This window comes from Marmota marmota, unplaced genomic scaffold, assembly GCF_001458135.2.
Source record: "Marmota marmota marmota unplaced genomic scaffold, marMar, whole genome shotgun sequence".
Taxonomy (NCBI): domain Eukaryota; kingdom Metazoa; phylum Chordata; class Mammalia; order Rodentia; family Sciuridae; genus Marmota; species Marmota marmota.
Window position 1 is genome coordinate 11,433,878 of NW_026000164.1, and position 18,027 is coordinate 11,451,904.

The following is an 18,027-nucleotide window of genomic DNA, read 5'->3' on the forward strand; positions in this document are numbered from 1 at the left end:
ATGAACACAGACAAATTTTCTTGCTGATTGCCTTGCCAAGGCAGGTCCCCTCCCCATGCCCTGTTACTAAGGATGCATACTCTTTCAGGGCCCTGGGTTTATGCAGAAGTGTGTCTCTAAATTGAACCTTCTACCTTCCGTAGATGCTGTGTTTGTTTCCTCTTGTCCCCTTGACTGCTAAAACCAAGGCTCTTGGTCATTACTCACTGACACTGCCTGTGGACAGCTGCTGGCCTCAGCCCTCACTTACCTCTCTGGTTTTGTATCCCTCTCAGTCTTTGGGCAGTATGGTTTTGAAAAGGGAAACCTGTTCTGGTGGCTGAGCATGCTTCCCTTAAACCCTGCCTACCAGCTCTTTGCCTTGGGACATGTTTCTTAGCCTTCCTGAATTTCTGTTTTCCCACCTGTGACATGGAGTTAATAGCCTCACCTGATAGGGTTATGAAACTTAACCTCCTAATGTATATAAAGTACTTAATATGGGGCTGGCTCACATGGTAACTAATCACTCAGTATATGTTAACTCTTGTTGCCTTCTGAGAATGTCTCTTCCTCAGTTGCAAGCCATGCATTTTATTTTTTAAGGAACCCAGACAGGTCCTCCTACATGAGGCAATTCTCTGCCACTGCAGTCCTAGTGCCTTTTGAAAAAAAAAAATTTTTTTTTGTTGTACTAGGAATTGAACCCAGAGCCCTTTACCACTGAGCTACATCCCCAACCCTTTTTATTTTTTATTTTGAGATGGGGTCTCCTGTCACTGAGGATTTTACTGAGTTGCTGAGGCTGTTCTTGATTTGTAATCCTGCTTTAGCCTTCCAAGTTACATTACAGGCATGCACCATCATACCCGCATTGAAAAAGAACATCTTAACCAACTTTATCTGTGTTTTGTAGTGAGAGGAATTTTCATAACTAGTCTTCTGTATTGCTATGATAATGATGATGATGATTATTTTGCATAGCAGACTTGAACTTAAAAAGCAGTTTTCCCATCTTTGGAAACACTTCTAAAAAATGTTCATAAGGGGCTGGGGCTCAGTGGTAGAACATTTGCCTAGCGTGTGTGAGGCCCTGGTTCTATTCTCAGCACCACATAAAAATAAATAAAATAAAGGTATTGTGTCCAACTACAACTTAAAATATTTTAAAAAAATGTGCATGAAACTTTAATATTTGTCATTACTGGCTGTATATCTCCTGGCAGGAAGCTGAGGGACCTGTTTGTTTGGCTGTGCAGTTTTCAGTCTGCCTCTTGTTTTCTTTGGCAGGATCCTGTGTGCTGAGTCGGCCAGTAGCTTTCACTTTGATACTCTGAACTTTGACACTATGAGGTTCGGCACCGCCCAGGCTCGTCGCCTTTCCACAGCCTCCTCAGTCACCAAACCCCCACACTTCATCCTTACCACTGAATGGGTTTGGTACTGGATGGATGAGTTTGGTTCTTGGCAGGAATACGGAAGACAAGTAAGTGTGAAGGAAAGAGGGTGAGTATTTTTTCCAGGGTGGAGGAGCCATTGAATACATGAGCATAAAGATTGCTAGGGAGCCTTGATAGAGTCAAGGATCCCCAGATCCCTGAATGACTCAATGACATGGGGGGCATTAACTTGGTAACGGTAGGACAAGATAATTTGGATTCATTTGTACCAGTTTTGCATCTTTGACCAATTAGACATCCCTTGGCTCCTGAGGACTGAATGAGAAAAACTGAAGTGAGACCAACTTTCTTGATTGGTTTTATTAAATGGGATAGACAAGTGCTTCTCTTACTTATTAACAGAAAACTCCAGAGCTAGTTCCTGGGCATGAAGGTGTGTTCGTGTAGCTGCAGTATAAAGTTTAAAGCTTTTCAAACTGCTTTTCTTGCCTATTTCTGTGACTTTCCAGAAGATGGTCATATATAAGAAAATTGATTCATATCAGAAATTGATTTGGGGTCTAGATCAAATTTCTCTCACTGTCAATTATTTGAAGGTGTTTATGATGAATGAGACTGAAGGGCGTCTCTGATCACTTGGAGAAGTGTAAGAATAGGGAAATAACCATTTATATAGGGATCCCTCTCCTCAATGAAAGTGAGCTGTGGAGCCTGATATCTATCTATTGTAATCTGGGTTGTAGGAGGCTATATTGAAGTTTTGGTTTCTTTTAAAAATATTTTTTTAAATTAAAAAAATATTATTTTTGGTACTAGGGATTGAACCCAGAGGCACTTTACCAGTGAGCTACACCCCATCCCTTTTTTATTTTTTGTTTTGAGACAGAGTCTCACTAAATTGCTTAGGGCCTAAGTTGCTGGGGCTGGCCTCAAACTTGTGATCCTCCTGCCTCAGCCTCCTGAATCACTGGGATTACAGTTGTACACCATCATGTCTGGCTGGTTTCTTGTTATTAACTGCACTCAGAATGTTATTTTCTCTGGCCTCACTTGGAGATCAGCTGCAAGGGAGCAAGGAGTTTTCTCTTTTACCACTGATGCATTCCCTATGCCTGGAACGATGACTAGCAGGTTCTCCCGAAACAGACATTGGCCAATTAAACGAGAATATATACTGCCCCTGTCTGTTGATCAGTTGGAGCTGGTCACTTTCCAGTACACTCTTCATTTTCTCTTTAGCACCAGCCTCTCCTCAACTGTTGATCTGCCTGCCTGTCTTTTCCCTCTGGCTACTTCTCCTCTCCAGCCTTCTGGGACTCATTACCTGTGTGGGAGCCTTGTTCAGACAGGTTTTCCAGAGTTGGTCAAGAGCATGAGGGGAATAGTCTGGGGCTGACTTGGAGGAGGGGGAAAGGACATTCTGCTGTTCATGCTCCATGAACTCTGCTTGCCTGCTAACAAGTAGGTTCCCCGGTGGCTTGTCAAACTGAGTTGTCACAACTCAGTGGGTCAGAGACCCTAATTCTCCCAACAACCTGCATTTGGAGTTTTTTTTCTTCTATGTTCTTACTCCTTTACTGCACTGCATAAACTTGTTGAGGAGAGGTTAGGGTTCTGGGAATGAGCTGTATGTGGATGTTATTGACATATCCAGGTGCTAGTGGGGCATGGAAACAAAGGTGTGGACTTGGTGGGTTTCAGCTGCATGGTCGTCTTTTGTACCGTTAGCTCGACAGCCTCAGGACCATCTGTCTGTTTTTTCCTCATGCGTTTCTAGGGTAACTCCATATTGGGTTTCTTTTTCAGTTTTCTGCTAATTGCCAGGTCAAGCCAATTTTCCTCTTGATTATTAGAAAAGCTAGGTTTTTTTCTGTCTGAACTCAGGAGATACCTCAAAATTTCAAGGCATAATCAGATACTTTCTGGTCCTGCCTCAAGATCTGTGGGAACCTGTTCTATCTAATACCCCCAGATACTAAACTTGGGCCTCCTCAGTTTAAAGTTGGCTTCTTCTTCCAGATCCTGGAACTTAGGCACCACTCTAAGAATATAAGGTAGGTGGTTACTTCAAAAATTGTCTACCAGGGGCGCTGGGGTTGTGGCTCAGTGGTAGAACGCTCACCTAGCATGTGCGAGGCACTGGTTTGATCCTCAGCACTACATAAAAATAAATAAATAAAATAAAGGTATTGTGTCCAACTACAATTTAAAAAAAAAATTGTCTGCCTAGTATACTCTCTGTTGATGGTCCTCTTAGAGCCAACTCATTCTCACTCCTCAGGCTCTGGCCTTGGCTCACATCTTTTTTCTCCAGGAAACCCTTTTTGCTCCTTCACCCCCACCTAATCTTGATCATTTTCATGAAGTCCCTTTAGCTTCTGTTGCACTCCATGCAGACCTGTGTGGGACCTTGAGCACAATATATAGACATGTCTGATTGCTTTTGTTTCTCCCTCCTTTCTTGCTGAACTAAATTGCCCAGAGGCAGGGGCAGATCTTGTTTAATTTATTGTCTGTCCATAAAGCATAGAACTGTGGCCTAGGAGGAACAGGGTGCTAGGAATAGGGGGAGTAGGAAAAGCTACAGGGACAGAGGGGGTTAGAGGTTAGGTAACTTTAATTTTAGTTATCAGAGTATTAACTATAATAAAAATAATGAAGCAGGAAGTGGTAGTGCATGCCTATAATCTCAGCAGCTTTGAGAAGGGAGGCAGGAGGATCACAAGTTCAAAACCAGCCTCAGCATTTTAGTGAGTCCCTAAGCAACTTAGTGAGACCCTGTCTCAAAAAGGGCTGGGGATGTGTCTCAGTGGTTAAGTACCCCTGGGTTCAGTTACTGGTTCAAAAATTATGACAATGATAAGTAGCATTTATTGAGGACTTTTTCCAGGCATTGTGCTAAGTGCTCTTTAGGCATTACCCTGTGAGGGTAGTATAGTCTTATCATATAATGCGATGAGTATGCATGAGTATGATAATTATTCTTGCTATATATTTGAGATAATGGAGACTCAGAGAGTTTAAATAATTTATCAAGAAATGGAGTCTTCAAGTTTGGAAGTGAATTAGTTCATTTTATTTGGCTGTAATAAAATACCAGAGGTTGGGTACTTTATAAAGAAAAGAGGTTTGTTTAGCTCACAGGAAGTTGAAAGGTAGCTCCATTTATTCAGCTTCTAGTGAGTGCTCTCTTGGCTGGGTCACAACATGGTAGAGAAGCAGAAAGGGAACTAGCTATGTGCAGAAAGGACCAAGTATGTGGGGTGGCCTTGCTTTATAACAACCGCTCTTAAGAGAACTCTATTCTAAAGACCAGCATCGAACCCTTCTGAAGGCAATGTCCCCAATGACCTAAGCATCTCCTCCTAAGCCCCACCTATTAAAGGTTCCACCCCTCTTAACATCACTACACTGGGGACCAACGCTCTGGAGCAGGAACCCTTGGGGAACAGACCACATCAATCCATAGCAGGGAGCCAGAATTCAAACTCAGTGCAACCCCAAACATTAGCTATCCTGGAGGTGATCATAGATGAGATGAGGGTTTGAAATGGATAACTGGAAAAGTAGAAGAGTTTCCCAAGGGACCAGAAAAAGAAAGCTTCATGGAGGAGGAGAGAAGTTGGATTAAAGATGGTGGGAATGGAAGGAGCTGAAGAAGAGGCAGTATTGCTGGACTATCAGTCAAGCTGTGTTGGAGAATCCACTGTTGATATTTCACTGACATTTGGATGGCTGCGTCATCCTTTCTGAGGAACTCCAACACTCTCTCTTCTGTTGCTCCCCTTCCTCTTACCCTGCTCAGCAGGACCTGTCTTATTGTCTTCCATTTACCAGGGAAACTTTCAGGAGAGTTGTGTTGCCTCCCTTCTGAGCATCCTTCCTTCCCCTGTCACACCCTGCTCCTTGGCACTCCCTCCTTCCTCATGATAGGATGTCCTTGTGGGCATGTCTTGAAAGTGGTATGGATATACCACCATCTTTTCTCCTTATCATGGGTTCTTGCTTTCATAAGTTTCTGGCTTTCCCTTCATAGGGCACAGAGCACCCTGTGACCACCATTAGTAGCAGCGACGTGGAGAAAGCCTACCTGACATTCTGCGCCTCAGGGACCGATTCCCAGGCATCTACCCTGAAGTTCCAGGCTGGAAAACACAACTACGAATTAGACTTCAAAGGTAACCCCGCCCCCCATCAGAGCCTGGCTTGTGTGGGCACAGCCTTTCACATGAACCTAGAACCTGAGCTGGCGTAGGAAAGAAACAGAAGAGTGTTCATCTAGAAGTGGAGGCAGATCCGTCAGTGGATGGTGCTGGCACCACAGGGTGGAGATGTGTGTGGGAGATATGAGGAGAAAGGACCTGAGGAGGGGCAGGAGCCAGAGTGCGGAGGTGCAGGCAAGGCACCAGCTGCAGTGCAGCTGTCCTGAGGGCTGTGGTGCATCCCCAACAAGGCCCCCATGGCTGTATTAGCGTCCACCTCAACACTGTCTGGTAGGCAGTGCTGCTGTGCCTGCTTTCTGGTAGGCACCCCCGGCCTAGGCGGGATGCCAGCTAGGTTAAATATGTGGTAGAACAAGCTTTAATTAACAGTTCCTGAAACAGGGACCTGAATGGTTTGTCCCAGTTACTTTACTCAACAGAAGCAGGTCGAACACTTTGACCACTTTCTTCAGAGACCAGTTTGGAAATTTCTTTTCAAGTTTTGGTTTTGCTATAGCTCCTCTTATGCAATTTCCACATGAATATAGCAGTCCAGCTATTTAGTTCAGTGTTGTTCATGTTTCACATTTTAGACTTGGAGTCCCGAGTGTTCAGCATTGTAAAGGGAATATTAGGGCCTTGTTCTCCACACAGTGTACTGTTTTTGCTATTTAAAAAAAAATCTTTTTAGTTGTAGATGGACACAATACCTTTATTTTTGTTTTATTTTTTATGTGGTGCTGAGGCTTGAACGCAGTGCTTTACACGTGCTAGGAAAGTGCTGTACCACTGAGCCACAACCCGAGTCCCTGCTTCTGCTACTTTTGTGGACCTTTGTTCTGTGTGGAGGGCAGCAGAGTGTTTCTGATGAACTATCTTAAAACTGCTTTGGCTGCTTGCTTTTGGCCAATTGGTTTTGTAGCCTTTGGTTTCACTTAAGGCAGAGCCCATGCTGCACAGGATACCCCTTCAGATAAGTCTCTTCTGCTCTCCAGTGGGATCAGCTCTGTTGGAGGATGCTGGTATAGGTGTGTGGTTTGCACTCCATGGCTGATAGACACAAGTATGTGGAAGGGCTCGGTGGGACTTTAGGACTGCCTTGTAGACCAGAGCTGTGCAGCTCACCTTTCTGCCTGCTGACAATACTTTGAAATAATTTTTTAAGTACCTAGAAAATATCAAACAGATACAACAAAAATGTCAGGTGCAACACAGTTCATTCTTCTCAACCTAGACCTCATTGCCGGGGACATAACAGACTCTGAGGACAAGAGTGGAGAAGAGCATATGCAGGCAGTTAGAAAAAGCACTATTGCAGCCTGGTATAAGTTCATTGGGTGGGCATAAGCCTGGTATAAGTTCTTTTTGGTAGGTAATAGCATCCACAAAAGAAGTTTGAGATGGTTGGCTTTGCCCTCAAAGTCTCAATACTATGAATAATGAAAGCAAGTCTCAGAACAAACTCTTGACATACACACAGACATTTTTAAACTGTGTATTAGGAAGCAAGCGTATTTAAGATATACACACAACAGTCCAAGTCACTACTTGTTCTGTAGGGTTAGGAAGACTCAGCTCAGTCCTTTTAGGGATGCTTGTCATAGAGTCACTCAAGGCAAAAGCTAAGATTTCAGAGTCAGAATTCTGACATCCTGTTAGCTTAGCTAACTACAAACAGACAGAACTCCCCAAATCAGGGCTCATTTAGGGACATAGTCTAGTGTATCCTTTTCAAGGGCAAAGGTGGGAAAAGGCCTCACTTTATCCATGGAAGAAAGAGAAGGTATTGAATACATATTTAGTCAGCCCACATTTCTTGAAAAACTTTTAATCTTATCAGTGAAAGCTCATTTAAAATTCATCACAAATGGTTAATAGGCCAATAAAAATATTTAAGTGCACTAATGAGCAAAGCATCAATGGGAAGTTGAGTTGTAGGTATCATAAAGGATCATGGAAACTGCATATAGGTGGTGTACTCCGAATGATGATGTGGGTGGCCGTGGTGTAAAGGACATCCCTTGGGTTATCTATCAAGTATATGCTCAAGCTCAGTAGGGGAAATTCTAGACATCTGTGATTTTAAATATTAGGGTGTTCTTAAAAAAAAGAAAACAAACTTGTTTTTGTACTGTAAGTGTGGAAAGTAGGATTTGACAGGGTTTTCCTGCTAGGTAGGGATATATGCTCTAACTTCTAGGTATTCATTTTTAAATCAAGCATTTATTGGTGTTGTAACTAAAGGCAGTAGTATTTCCTCTACCCCCATCTTCAGAATGAGTAGGAGATTCTTGAAGCTGAGGCAGCAAGAATTTTGTTTATTAAAAGATGATACACATGTAAATAAGTTGATAAACACTGCTATAGAGTTAGCTTAATCAAACTAACAAAAGTTGTAAGAGTAAAATTATTGTATTAACTCTAAATCCTACTAACTCAAGACATGGTAATTTGGTCTCAGGCTCGGTTGAAGCTATTTTATATTCAAGCTGGGAAAAATTGCTAAGCAAAATAATAGCTTAAACAAGATTGGAAGGAACAATTTAAAAGCACTCATGTATAATTGATACGTCAATTACTAATCATTCCTCTATTCATTAAACCCAGTCTCCCAAGGATACTTATTTTCTTTACAAATATTTGAAATGTATGAAACTACCTTATTTTTAAGCCTGGTTCAGGGCTTTACACATTTGGATTAGCTTTCCATCCCATTTAATTTGTGTTTATAAAACATTGATGTCCTCTCATTGGCTGTTTTTTTTCAGCCTTTGTTCAGAAAAACCTAGTCTTTGGCACCATCAGAAAAGTTTGCCGCAGACCCATATATGTGTCTCCCCAGGATGTGAAGACAAAGCAAACCTGGTAGGTTGCACAGGGGCCCCTGCTTGGTTGGCATGTGCTTTCAGTTGGGGTGCAAAAAGCGCTATTGGTGTTGTGACTAAAGCTCTAGCACTCAAGCCAGCATTCAGATCCACTAGTTGGGGAGTCGTGAGCTGGGGTTAGAATTATCTTGTGAGTAGAATCTTCATCGCATGTAATGCCAGGACTACCTATTGGGATGTGCAAGCCAGGCTGGACTTGAAGCCAGCCCACCAGTTTGTCTTTTCAGTGTAACAATTGAGTTATAGACCTGAATTTTTAAAAATGTTGACATGATGAAATAATGATGGAATTAATAAAACCCATGTATTTTAGTCTTGAATATCAAGGAATACCGAATTACCAAAAACTGGCATTACAGTCACTAATGGGCCAGTTTCATCTTCATTCAGGGTGGGTTTATTTATGTCATAGGGTGGGTACCAGGAACCCCTAGGTGAATCCCCTTCCTTGGGAGCACAGTGGTAGAGGAGAAAGACCTACAGCTGATGGGGAGATTGACACTGATCAGGCCCCACTTGAAGCAAGATTTCAGGCTGGTGCAGGTTGATGAGATTGGAGTTAGGTGGGGAGGAGTCAGTACTCTCCAAACCACAGGCCATGTGCGGAGCGGGTGGGGGTCGGGAAGGTGGCCTAGATGGTGGATGGTGGTACCACAGTGCCCCTTACAGTTTGGGTTTGCCACAGTCCATGTTGGGACTTTGGCCGCTGCTGTCAGCTAGGTACAGCTCCTTTATTCAGGCTCATTTGTGTTTCCTTGGAGATAGTGTTTCTCTTGGTTCTTTTAAGACCTCAGAAGTAGATTTTGGTGGTTGTCTTTGTGAAACATAGAAAGTCATTTAAAACAGAATTTGTGGGACTGGGGCTATGGCTTAGTGGCATAGTGCTTGCCTAGCATGAGTTGTCAAACTCTTGGATTTTTGTCATTCTCACAGGTGCAAAAGGATGTGTCTGTACTTTAGCTTGTTTTATCAATGAGGTTGAAATTTTTCCCTAATGTGTAAATGCTGTTTCTCCCCTTTCCATCTTATTTTTCCTGTGGTCTGTTTGTCTTCCTATCCGTTTTTCTATCAACTTTTTGTTTTTTTGGTATTTTTCTTAAATAATGAGAACCTTTCTCTGTTAGGGAGACTAGCCCTTGGTTACTTGCTTCTGTCGGCTTTTTAACTTTGCTTATGAAGGATTTAACCATACAAAGATACTTCTGATTTTCCTTTTTTTGTTAAATGTATCTGTCTCTTTATTGCTTCTGGATTTAAAGTTTTGGTTGATTACTACCTTCCTCCAGCTAGAAGTCATTTTTTTATTCTTTCCCTATCCAGACCTGTCCTAGGCACTTTGGAAAAGTTTGTCTCCTTTCTGAGACTGGCTATCCTATGTCATCATTGTAATTTATTTTTCAGGAGGGCCACAAGCAGATACCAAATGTTAGAAATAAAAATGATTATTTTGGCCAAACACAGACTCAGATACGAGTGATTTAGTATCTCTCTCTCTCTCTCTCTCTCTCCGTGGGCTGAGTGCCGCACACTGCTCATGCTGTTGAAGTGCCTGGTTCTTAACCTGTGTGATGGTGGCTGGTTGTCATTAACTCCAGTGGGAAAGGCTGCTGGGGCCTCCATGGCCCAGTGGGACTCTCAGGTGGATCACATTCAGAAACACTTATGCATTTACAGTTAACAGAAGCACAAAATGTGATCTCCGTTTTCAGAAGTTACAATACAGGAATATCATTTAATGTAATATTTGAAACAGCATTTATACACATCAAGTGTCTGGTTGAGTTCTTCCCATCGTCCATAAAAATATTTTATTCATGTGCTTTGTCTTTATTTTTTCTTTTTTAAGTGCAGTTTTTTATCATTGCACTTCTTAAAAAAGACTATTCTAGAAACTACATTAAAATTACTGACATTTTTACCATTTCTTTGTCTTCTCATATTTCCTTAGAGGAAGATCTGTTGAAAAAATCTTTTGTTTTGGGTTTGTCTGAATGTTTTTTGTTTATTTATTTGTTTTTGGATTGGGGGTACTAGGGATTGAACTCTGGGGCACTAAATCACTGAACCACATCCCCAGCCCTATTTTTACTTATTTGTATGTGGTGCTGAGAATCGAACCGAGGGCAACACACATGCTAGGCAAGCGCTCTACCGCTGAGCCACAACCCCAGCCCCTCCACCCAGCCCTATTTTGTATTTTATTTGGAGACAGGGTCTTACTGAGTTGCTTAGTGCCTCGCTTTTTGCTGAGGCTGGCTTTGAACTTGCGACCTTTCTGCCTCAGCCTCCCAAGCCGCTTACAGGCATGTACCACAGTAGCTGTCTGTCTGAATGTTTTTGTCCTTAATCTTGAAAGACATTTTCACTGAGTATAGAATTTTAGATTGTAGTTATTTTCTCTTAGACCATTGGCGACCCCATTTCACTGTCTTCTGGTTTATGTTGTTGCTTTTGAGAAATTGGCTCTTGGTCTAACAGGCAATTCTTTGACAATAGTCACTTCTTTTTCCATTGGCTGATTTTAAGGACTTCTGTCAGTCTTGGTGTTCTGCACCTCACTACACTGTGTCCATTTTGTGTCTGTATTTATCCTGCCCGAGACTGATCATCTTGGTTGGTGTCTAGTCCGTTCTGCTCTGTCCTCCCTGTCTGGAGCTTCCTTCAGGTTCTGACCAGATCGTGGCAAGGCCTTCTTATTCTGTTCTCTGTGCCTCAGTTTCTTCCCCAGTTTCTTTCATCATCTTTCAGCTTAGTGCTTCTCTCTCCTCATCTGCTGTTGAGCATGTCCATTGAGCTCTCATTGTCAGGGAGTCTACTTTTCATTTCTAGAAGTTCTGTTTGGTTCTTTTTGTAGATGTTCCAGGTCTTTTAATGGTTTTCTTGCATATGTTTTTAAAGTTTGCCTTTTATTTTTTAAACATAGGAAGAATAACTGTTGTTTTATGAATTGATAATTTCATCATCTTAAATCTTTGTGTGTCTGTTTCTGGCTGATGCTTGCTGGTGGGACCTTGATTAGTTATTTTTAAACCATGCCATTTTCCTAGGAAGATTATTTGTGGGAGTTCTTTGAGGCTTAGAATGAAGGGACATGTCTCATGCCAGCAAAACAGAAGGTAGATCTGCTGTGGGAAACAGCACATTCTGAAACTTAAGGAGAATGATTTGGAATCATAGTTTCACAGTTCAGTTCCTAATCCTGTTGGGCCATATGTCTTTTAGAACTGCTTTTATTTGTCTATTTTTATTTTTAGAAAGGTAATGTGGTGCCTGTATTATGTGGCACTCTATAATTTGGCACATTGAAATTACTGCAGTAAAGAATGTGTATTGTTACTTTAAGAAGGATGAATAGAAACCACAAGTAGTCTCTTACCAGTTCAGTTAAATGTCTACTGCCAAATGGGTTTTGGTGTCAATTTTAAGTTTAAAAAAAATTTTTTTTAATGTCAACTACACATCATTGAGGCTTTCTAAAGAAAAAAGTCTTTGGAGCTTTTAAAGGCTGTGGCCTATGTGTGCTGTTTTACTCATGTGCTGTGATCCTTTTGTGTGGTTATTGGGACACAGGTGAGAAGTGTATCTCTCGGGACTGATTGTTTTAGGTTTGGCCACCAAAGCAAAGATAAAAGTACTCCCACAGTGTGAATATTGTGTTATGTGCCTCCTTGCATTGGGTTGGCTTTTAAAATATGCTGAGACTCATAACTGGTGATGTCGGTAGTGGAGACTACCTATGATAGATTTGGTTGTTGAAGGATGTCTAAATGGTTTTGTTTACATGTTGTAGCAGTGTGACGTTTCAAGGCCCAAAGAGCATCCCGGACTACTGGGACCCCTCAGCTCTGCCGGACCCAGGCTTTAAGGTATGGGACTCACGTAGGGCTGGAGAGGATGGGTTCTATAGAGAGGACGAATGTGGCCAGATTGCACTGCGAAGCTGTGGCTCCTGAGAGCAGGAGGGCAGAGGTACAAATAGGTTTTTGTTTTTGCAGGGAGTTTTAAGCCCAAGTAACTACCCAGGAGATGGCTGTGGCTCTGAGGGGAGAGGGTACAGGGTAGAGGGAGGAGAATGAGTTGTGCAATTTGTTAGGAAGGGCAGAAATAAGGAGTTGTCCTTGGTTAATAAAAATCAGTTTTACTAAGGAAGAAAAGAAAAATGAGGGGAAGATTTAAAGGGCATTTATTTATTTATTTTTGGTACCAGGGATTGAACCCAGGGACACTTAACTACTGAGCCACATGTCCAGTTCTTTTTTATATTTTATTTTGAGACAGAGTCTCACTAAGTTGCTTAGGGCCTAAGTTGCTAAGACTGGCTTTGAATTTGTGATCTTCCAGTCTCAGTCTTCGTAGCTCCTGGGATTAAGGGTGTGCGCCACCACGCCTGGAGGATTGCGCAGGGAGGGCACGGATATTTAAAGGGGAAAAGCAGTAGATGCTAGAAAATAGGAGAATGGACAGTTCAGTAGCTCAGTATGGGCCTGCTCTCTGATGGGAGCAGTGCTGAACACAGTGGAGTACTCAGAGTAATGTTCTGCACTGCCCCATCTACATGGAACCCTTGGGCCGACTTCTGACATGTTTTCCAACATGATGAGCCCTGTCCTGGGAGAGCTTCTCTCTTGGAGCGTACACAAAGCCCAGGCAAACACCAGCAAGTGCAGGCAGCGTGTGGAAGGACTGGAGGAGTTCAGACACCTTTATTGATACTAGCTCTTGTAGGCTGCATAGTCCATCCATTGTCTCTGGCCTGCATATAGAAGAGCAGGGACGTCCTGCGTATACCTAGAGTGGCTGGCTTAGGCAACATGCACCTGTTCTTCATGCTGGTCTCCCAGTAAACAAGAGGGAAATGACCATAATTTGCAGCTATCTCAGGCCTGGAGAGACCCTCTCCGAGGGGAAGGGAGCATGGTTGTCACTATCTGGCTGACTTGCTTCTGCTGTTCTTACATCCTAGCAGTCTTAGGAGGGGATTCATCTGTATTTTGCACTTTGACAATAACATATTAAAATATTGTCCCTTTTCAGAGGATCATCCTGAGTTCTTCCTCAGAAGAGTATCAAAAGGTCTGGAACCTCTTCAACCGCACGCTACCTTTCTACTTTGTTCAGAAGATTGAACGAGTCCAAAACCTGGCCCTGTGGGAAGTCTACCAGTGGTGTGTTGGGTTTGCTATTGGTGGGCTGGTGGCTCTGTCCCATCACCCTGCTACCTTCTTAGCAACAGCATTTTCCTGAGTCTCCAGGAAAATCAGTAGCACTGTTCACCCAGTGGTGCTGGGTATCTTGTCTCCTTATCCTCAAGCTGTGTGGCGGTGTGGCCCACTGTGGAACTGAGAATACTGAGGCTTCCCAAGCTTAGACTTTGTTCCTGTCATAACTGGTAGTAAAGGCTGCTCCCACCCTTGTCCATTCTGCCACCATGAAGATTGGCAGGATGGGATAGGATGGCCCACCTCTGCTCTCAGTCCCAGAAACTTTAATGTATGGCCACAGAGCAGGGACCTCATTTTCCACATAAGGGCTGGTATGTTCTTAGGCACTGGCACTTCCCTTTGTGGGATGAAACACTATAGGGGGTCTCCCTGAAGGTTGGGGCATATGAATCTGTCCCCATATGGGTCAGGGACAGTGTGATCTGTACAGTGTCATGGTAGAGGGGAGAGGGTTGGACCCCAACTGATGAACCTCCTCCCAGCTTTCCTCCACTTCCCAGCTTCCTAAACTCAGTTCTGCTCAGGTGGCCCTGCTTTCCTGGGAGATCTACTTCTGGAGCCTGGAACTGTGGAGGGAGGGGAGTTTCCCTTCTGCTCTTTGCCAGGGGCCATTCCACCTTCTTTCCCATTCCCTGGCCTATAGCAGGAGCCTCCTGGGCCTGGCCAGGGAAACCCACAACTAATCTGGTCGCATGATGCTTCTATTATCTTGGCAAATGCATTTCCAGGGGTTCAATAGACTATATTTGGTGACTAGAACCCTCTGCCCCAACATGCATCCTTCTGCGATTTTAGGCAAAAAGGGCAGATGCAGAAGCGAAATGAAGGGAAGGAAGTGGATGAGAGGCAGCTGTTCCATGGCACCAGCACCAACTTCGTGGATGCCATCTGCCAGCAGAACTTTGACTGGCGGGTCTGTGGTCTTCACGGCACTTCCTTTGGCAAGGGTAAGGCGAGGGCGGCCTCTACTGCAGCATGCCTCGCCTCGTCGCAGGGCTGCCTGCTAGAGGGCAGGAGGGAGCAAGCCTAGGTTGATGAGCTGGTCTAATCAGCAAGAAGTGGTCACCTGCCCTCTGAGGGTGTGCCCCTGAGCCCTCTGGGGATACCATGGCCCTCTGAGGGGATGCTCTCCCTTGCCCTGCAGTATCCTGACTATCACTCCTCTGTGTATAGCTCAGAGCTCAACCTAAGATGTGGCAGGGCAGCCCTCCCTACTAGGATGTTGCTTCCCTGTGGAATGCAGGCCCTGGGAGGTAGTGACAAAGTCAGAAGAGGAGAGGGGACACCTTTTTACCCCGATGAGGTCACTGGACTATGCTTTCATGATGTCATAGAAACCTGAAAACCTTACAGTGTCATGGTAATGTCATTCTAGCTATTGTTCAAGTTATCTGTTTTCCTGGCCCTTAGTTATTTTTAAACTTTATTTGGAAATAACTTCAAACTCAGGAAAGTTGCAAGAAAAAAATATATATGCAGGAATATATACATACATATATTATATAATCTCCTGCATATATTTCACCTACTTTTTTTTTTTACCTACATTCATCAGTTTTAACATTTTACCATGTTGGTTTTATCATCTCCTCTTTTTTTGAACTGTTTGCAAGTAGATGGCATATATGGTATTCCTTCACCCTTTAATACTTTATAAGATCAGGAAGGCTTGTCTTACAGAACCACAGTGTGGTTACCAAATTTAGAAGTATAATAACCTGCAGTTCGTATTTCATTCCCATCGATTATCCCTCAGGAAACTTCAGTCTGATGTGGTGACTATTCTGGGGCTAAGATGGACAAGAGCCAGGGGTAGGTTTGTGAATCCCAAAGTAGAGATGGCAGCTTCCAGCCCAGGTTCCCATTTGACAAGGCTCATAGTTGTATGTTGGGCTGCTGATGGCCGCAGAATGGCTCATGAATTGAATCTCATTCACTTTCCCCACAAAGCCTGTGAGGTTGGGTGGGGTAGCTCCATTTTAAAGCCGAGGAAGCAGGTTCAGGAGTTAAGTAGAATGTTGTGCTTGGAGACTGTTAGATTTTTGATGGTTTCAGAACTGGAAGGAGTTTTCTTTCCGAGTTAAGTGAGCCCCCTGATGCCTTGCCATGTAGAAGGTGTTGACATGTCGATGCATGTCCCTTCATGAGGGGAAAGGGTGAAGAGGAAAAGGGGCAGGGAGATAGGGTGTCGAGAGAGCAGAGGCTCCTGGGATTGCCCATTCCCACAGTGACATCTACCAACAGGTTTTTACTCTCCCCTTCTTGACTGTGGGCCTGTCCTCCCAGTGCCCACCAGGGCCCATGTGTGTCATTTCAGGGAGCTACTTTGCTCGAGATGCCGCATATTCTCACCACTACAGCAAATCTGCCACGCAGACCCACACGATGTTCCTGGCCCGGGTGCTGGTGGGCGACTTCGTCAGGGGTAATGCCTCCTTCGTCCGTCCCCCGGCCAAGGGAGGCCAGAGCAATGCTTTCTATGACAGCTGCGTGAACAGCATGTCTGACCCAACCATCTTCGTGGTCTTCGAGAAGCACCAGGCCTACCCTGAGTACCTCATCCAGTACTCCAGTTCCTCCAAACCCCCTGCCAGTGGCTCCTTCCTTGTTGCCCTGGGCTCCCTATTTGGCAGCCGGCAGTGAGGGCGGCTGGGGTGCTCCAGGCCAGCTCATCTCTTTTGGAAGAGCTGTTCAGGATGTTTTTCTTTTTAAACAAAACTTTTAATGAACTGTTGTTTAATGTTGGCTTCTCAATGAAGTTAAATTCTTAATCCCTTGCTGGTAATAGTTTTCCCTTTTAGGTCATTTTTGGGCTTGCTCGTGAATTTGCCAGAAGTGACTGTAGGTGAGCCCAGTTTTACTTTTTAATAATGTGTTAATATTGTATTTGTTACTCTGCTGACTTTGCTGCTTATTGGCATCAGACACAGAGTTTATAGACACTGTTTTATGGATTTGTTTTAATTGTTAAGGGTTTCTATCTCTATAATGATTCCATTTCTCAGGGTCTCATGACCTCTGTTTTGCCTTTCATCAGAGGCACTGTAGCTGTGTGGGGACTAATGGAGTGTGTGGAGGGACCCAGGACAGGCCTGGTGCAGCTCTGTCAACATCTGCCTTATGATCTGGCACCAGCCCAAGCAGCTCTATGGCTGTTGCTCCTGGGCTCTGTTGTTGGTTGAGCTGTGTCATATTGTCAGAGCAGTGGCTCCTGTGTGGTGTCGAGTCCCTGCTGGTTTTCCTTCGTCTTAGTGGGGTCAGCAGTCATCCAGAGGAAACAATAGCCACCCTGGCAGGAGATGTGGATGAGTACCCCGACCCCTGGGCCTGGCCTGTAAATGCCCATATCTGTATCCCTTAAGCACATTGGACATCTCCAAGTGTGGGTTTTACGTCCCAATGAGGTTGAATACCAGTGCTGCAAATGTCACATGAGAGTATGGAAATAAAAGACTATTTATCTGAAGTGGATGAAGACTGGAGCTTATTCTTCTGTGTCTATTTTATTGAACAGCTGCTGGGTACCAGGTTCTTTTCTGAATACTGGGAACTGTTTTAGTCCTTTGGAGTGCTGTAATAACGTTCCATAGATTTGGTGGTTTATAAACAACAGACATTTATTGCTCCCAACTAGAGGCTGCAAGTCTAAGGTTAAGGTACCTACAGATTTTGGTGTCTGGTGAGAACTCATTTCTCACAGGTGGCACCCTCTTACTGTAACCTGCATGGTAGAAGATCTTTCAGGCCTTTTATTATACAGGGCACAAATTCCATTCACTCCACCCTCAGGACCTAATCACTTCTTAAAATCCCACTGCCCAATATCATCACCTTAGGTGTGAGGGTTTAATGTATGGGTTTGGGAGAAGAAACAAAATTCAGTCCCTAGCTGGGTCCAGCAGAACTGTCATTGGCCTCATCGGGCTGTGTATGGACTTAATCACAAAGCTAAAGGTTTGCGCCTCTCCCTTGCTTGAACACTTCCAAGGCCTTAGGAGGGCCCTAGCAATATATAGTCACATGACTGTGGGTTTTGGTAAAGTTTGCAAAAGTTTCATATTTGTATTCCTTTATTTCCCCTACTACAGAAAGTTTCAGCCCCACGAAACCCAGGTTCACTGTTGATCCTGTGCATCATGAACAGAGCATGCTGTGGTGTCTGGGTGTTGGCTGGTTTTGGCCAAGTTGGCAGAGAGGCTGGCAGCCTCCCAAGAGAAGAGTTCAATCCTGACTTGGTGCTTCCGCTTCAGTTGATTTGTCCTGTGATATTCAGATCCAAGGCTAATTAGTTTCCCCATCTTTGCAGTGTTGCAGCTGTCTGCAACCTTACCCAGGTGAT

The 18,027-nt window shown here is 43.9% G+C and overlaps 1 protein-coding gene across 1 annotated transcript in view; it reads left to right on the forward strand.

Moving 5' to 3' along the window:
• Parp12 (poly(ADP-ribose) polymerase family member 12) overlaps positions 1-17,154 on the forward strand; it is a 52,619-nt gene extending 35,465 nt beyond the window's left edge. Inside the window, exons 6-12 of the mRNA XM_015493888.2 lie at positions 1,270-1,465; positions 5,416-5,557; positions 8,350-8,446; positions 12,257-12,332; positions 13,501-13,631; positions 14,484-14,635; positions 16,006-17,154. Of these exons, the coding sequence (XP_015349374.1) occupies positions 1,270-1,465; positions 5,416-5,557; positions 8,350-8,446; positions 12,257-12,332; positions 13,501-13,631; positions 14,484-14,635; positions 16,006-16,331 (1,120 nt within the window). The 3' untranslated portion in view covers positions 16,332-17,154. The remainder of the gene's footprint in view (positions 1-1,269; positions 1,466-5,415; positions 5,558-8,349; positions 8,447-12,256; positions 12,333-13,500; positions 13,632-14,483; positions 14,636-16,005) is intronic.
• Positions 17,155-18,027: the final 873 nt, after the last annotated feature.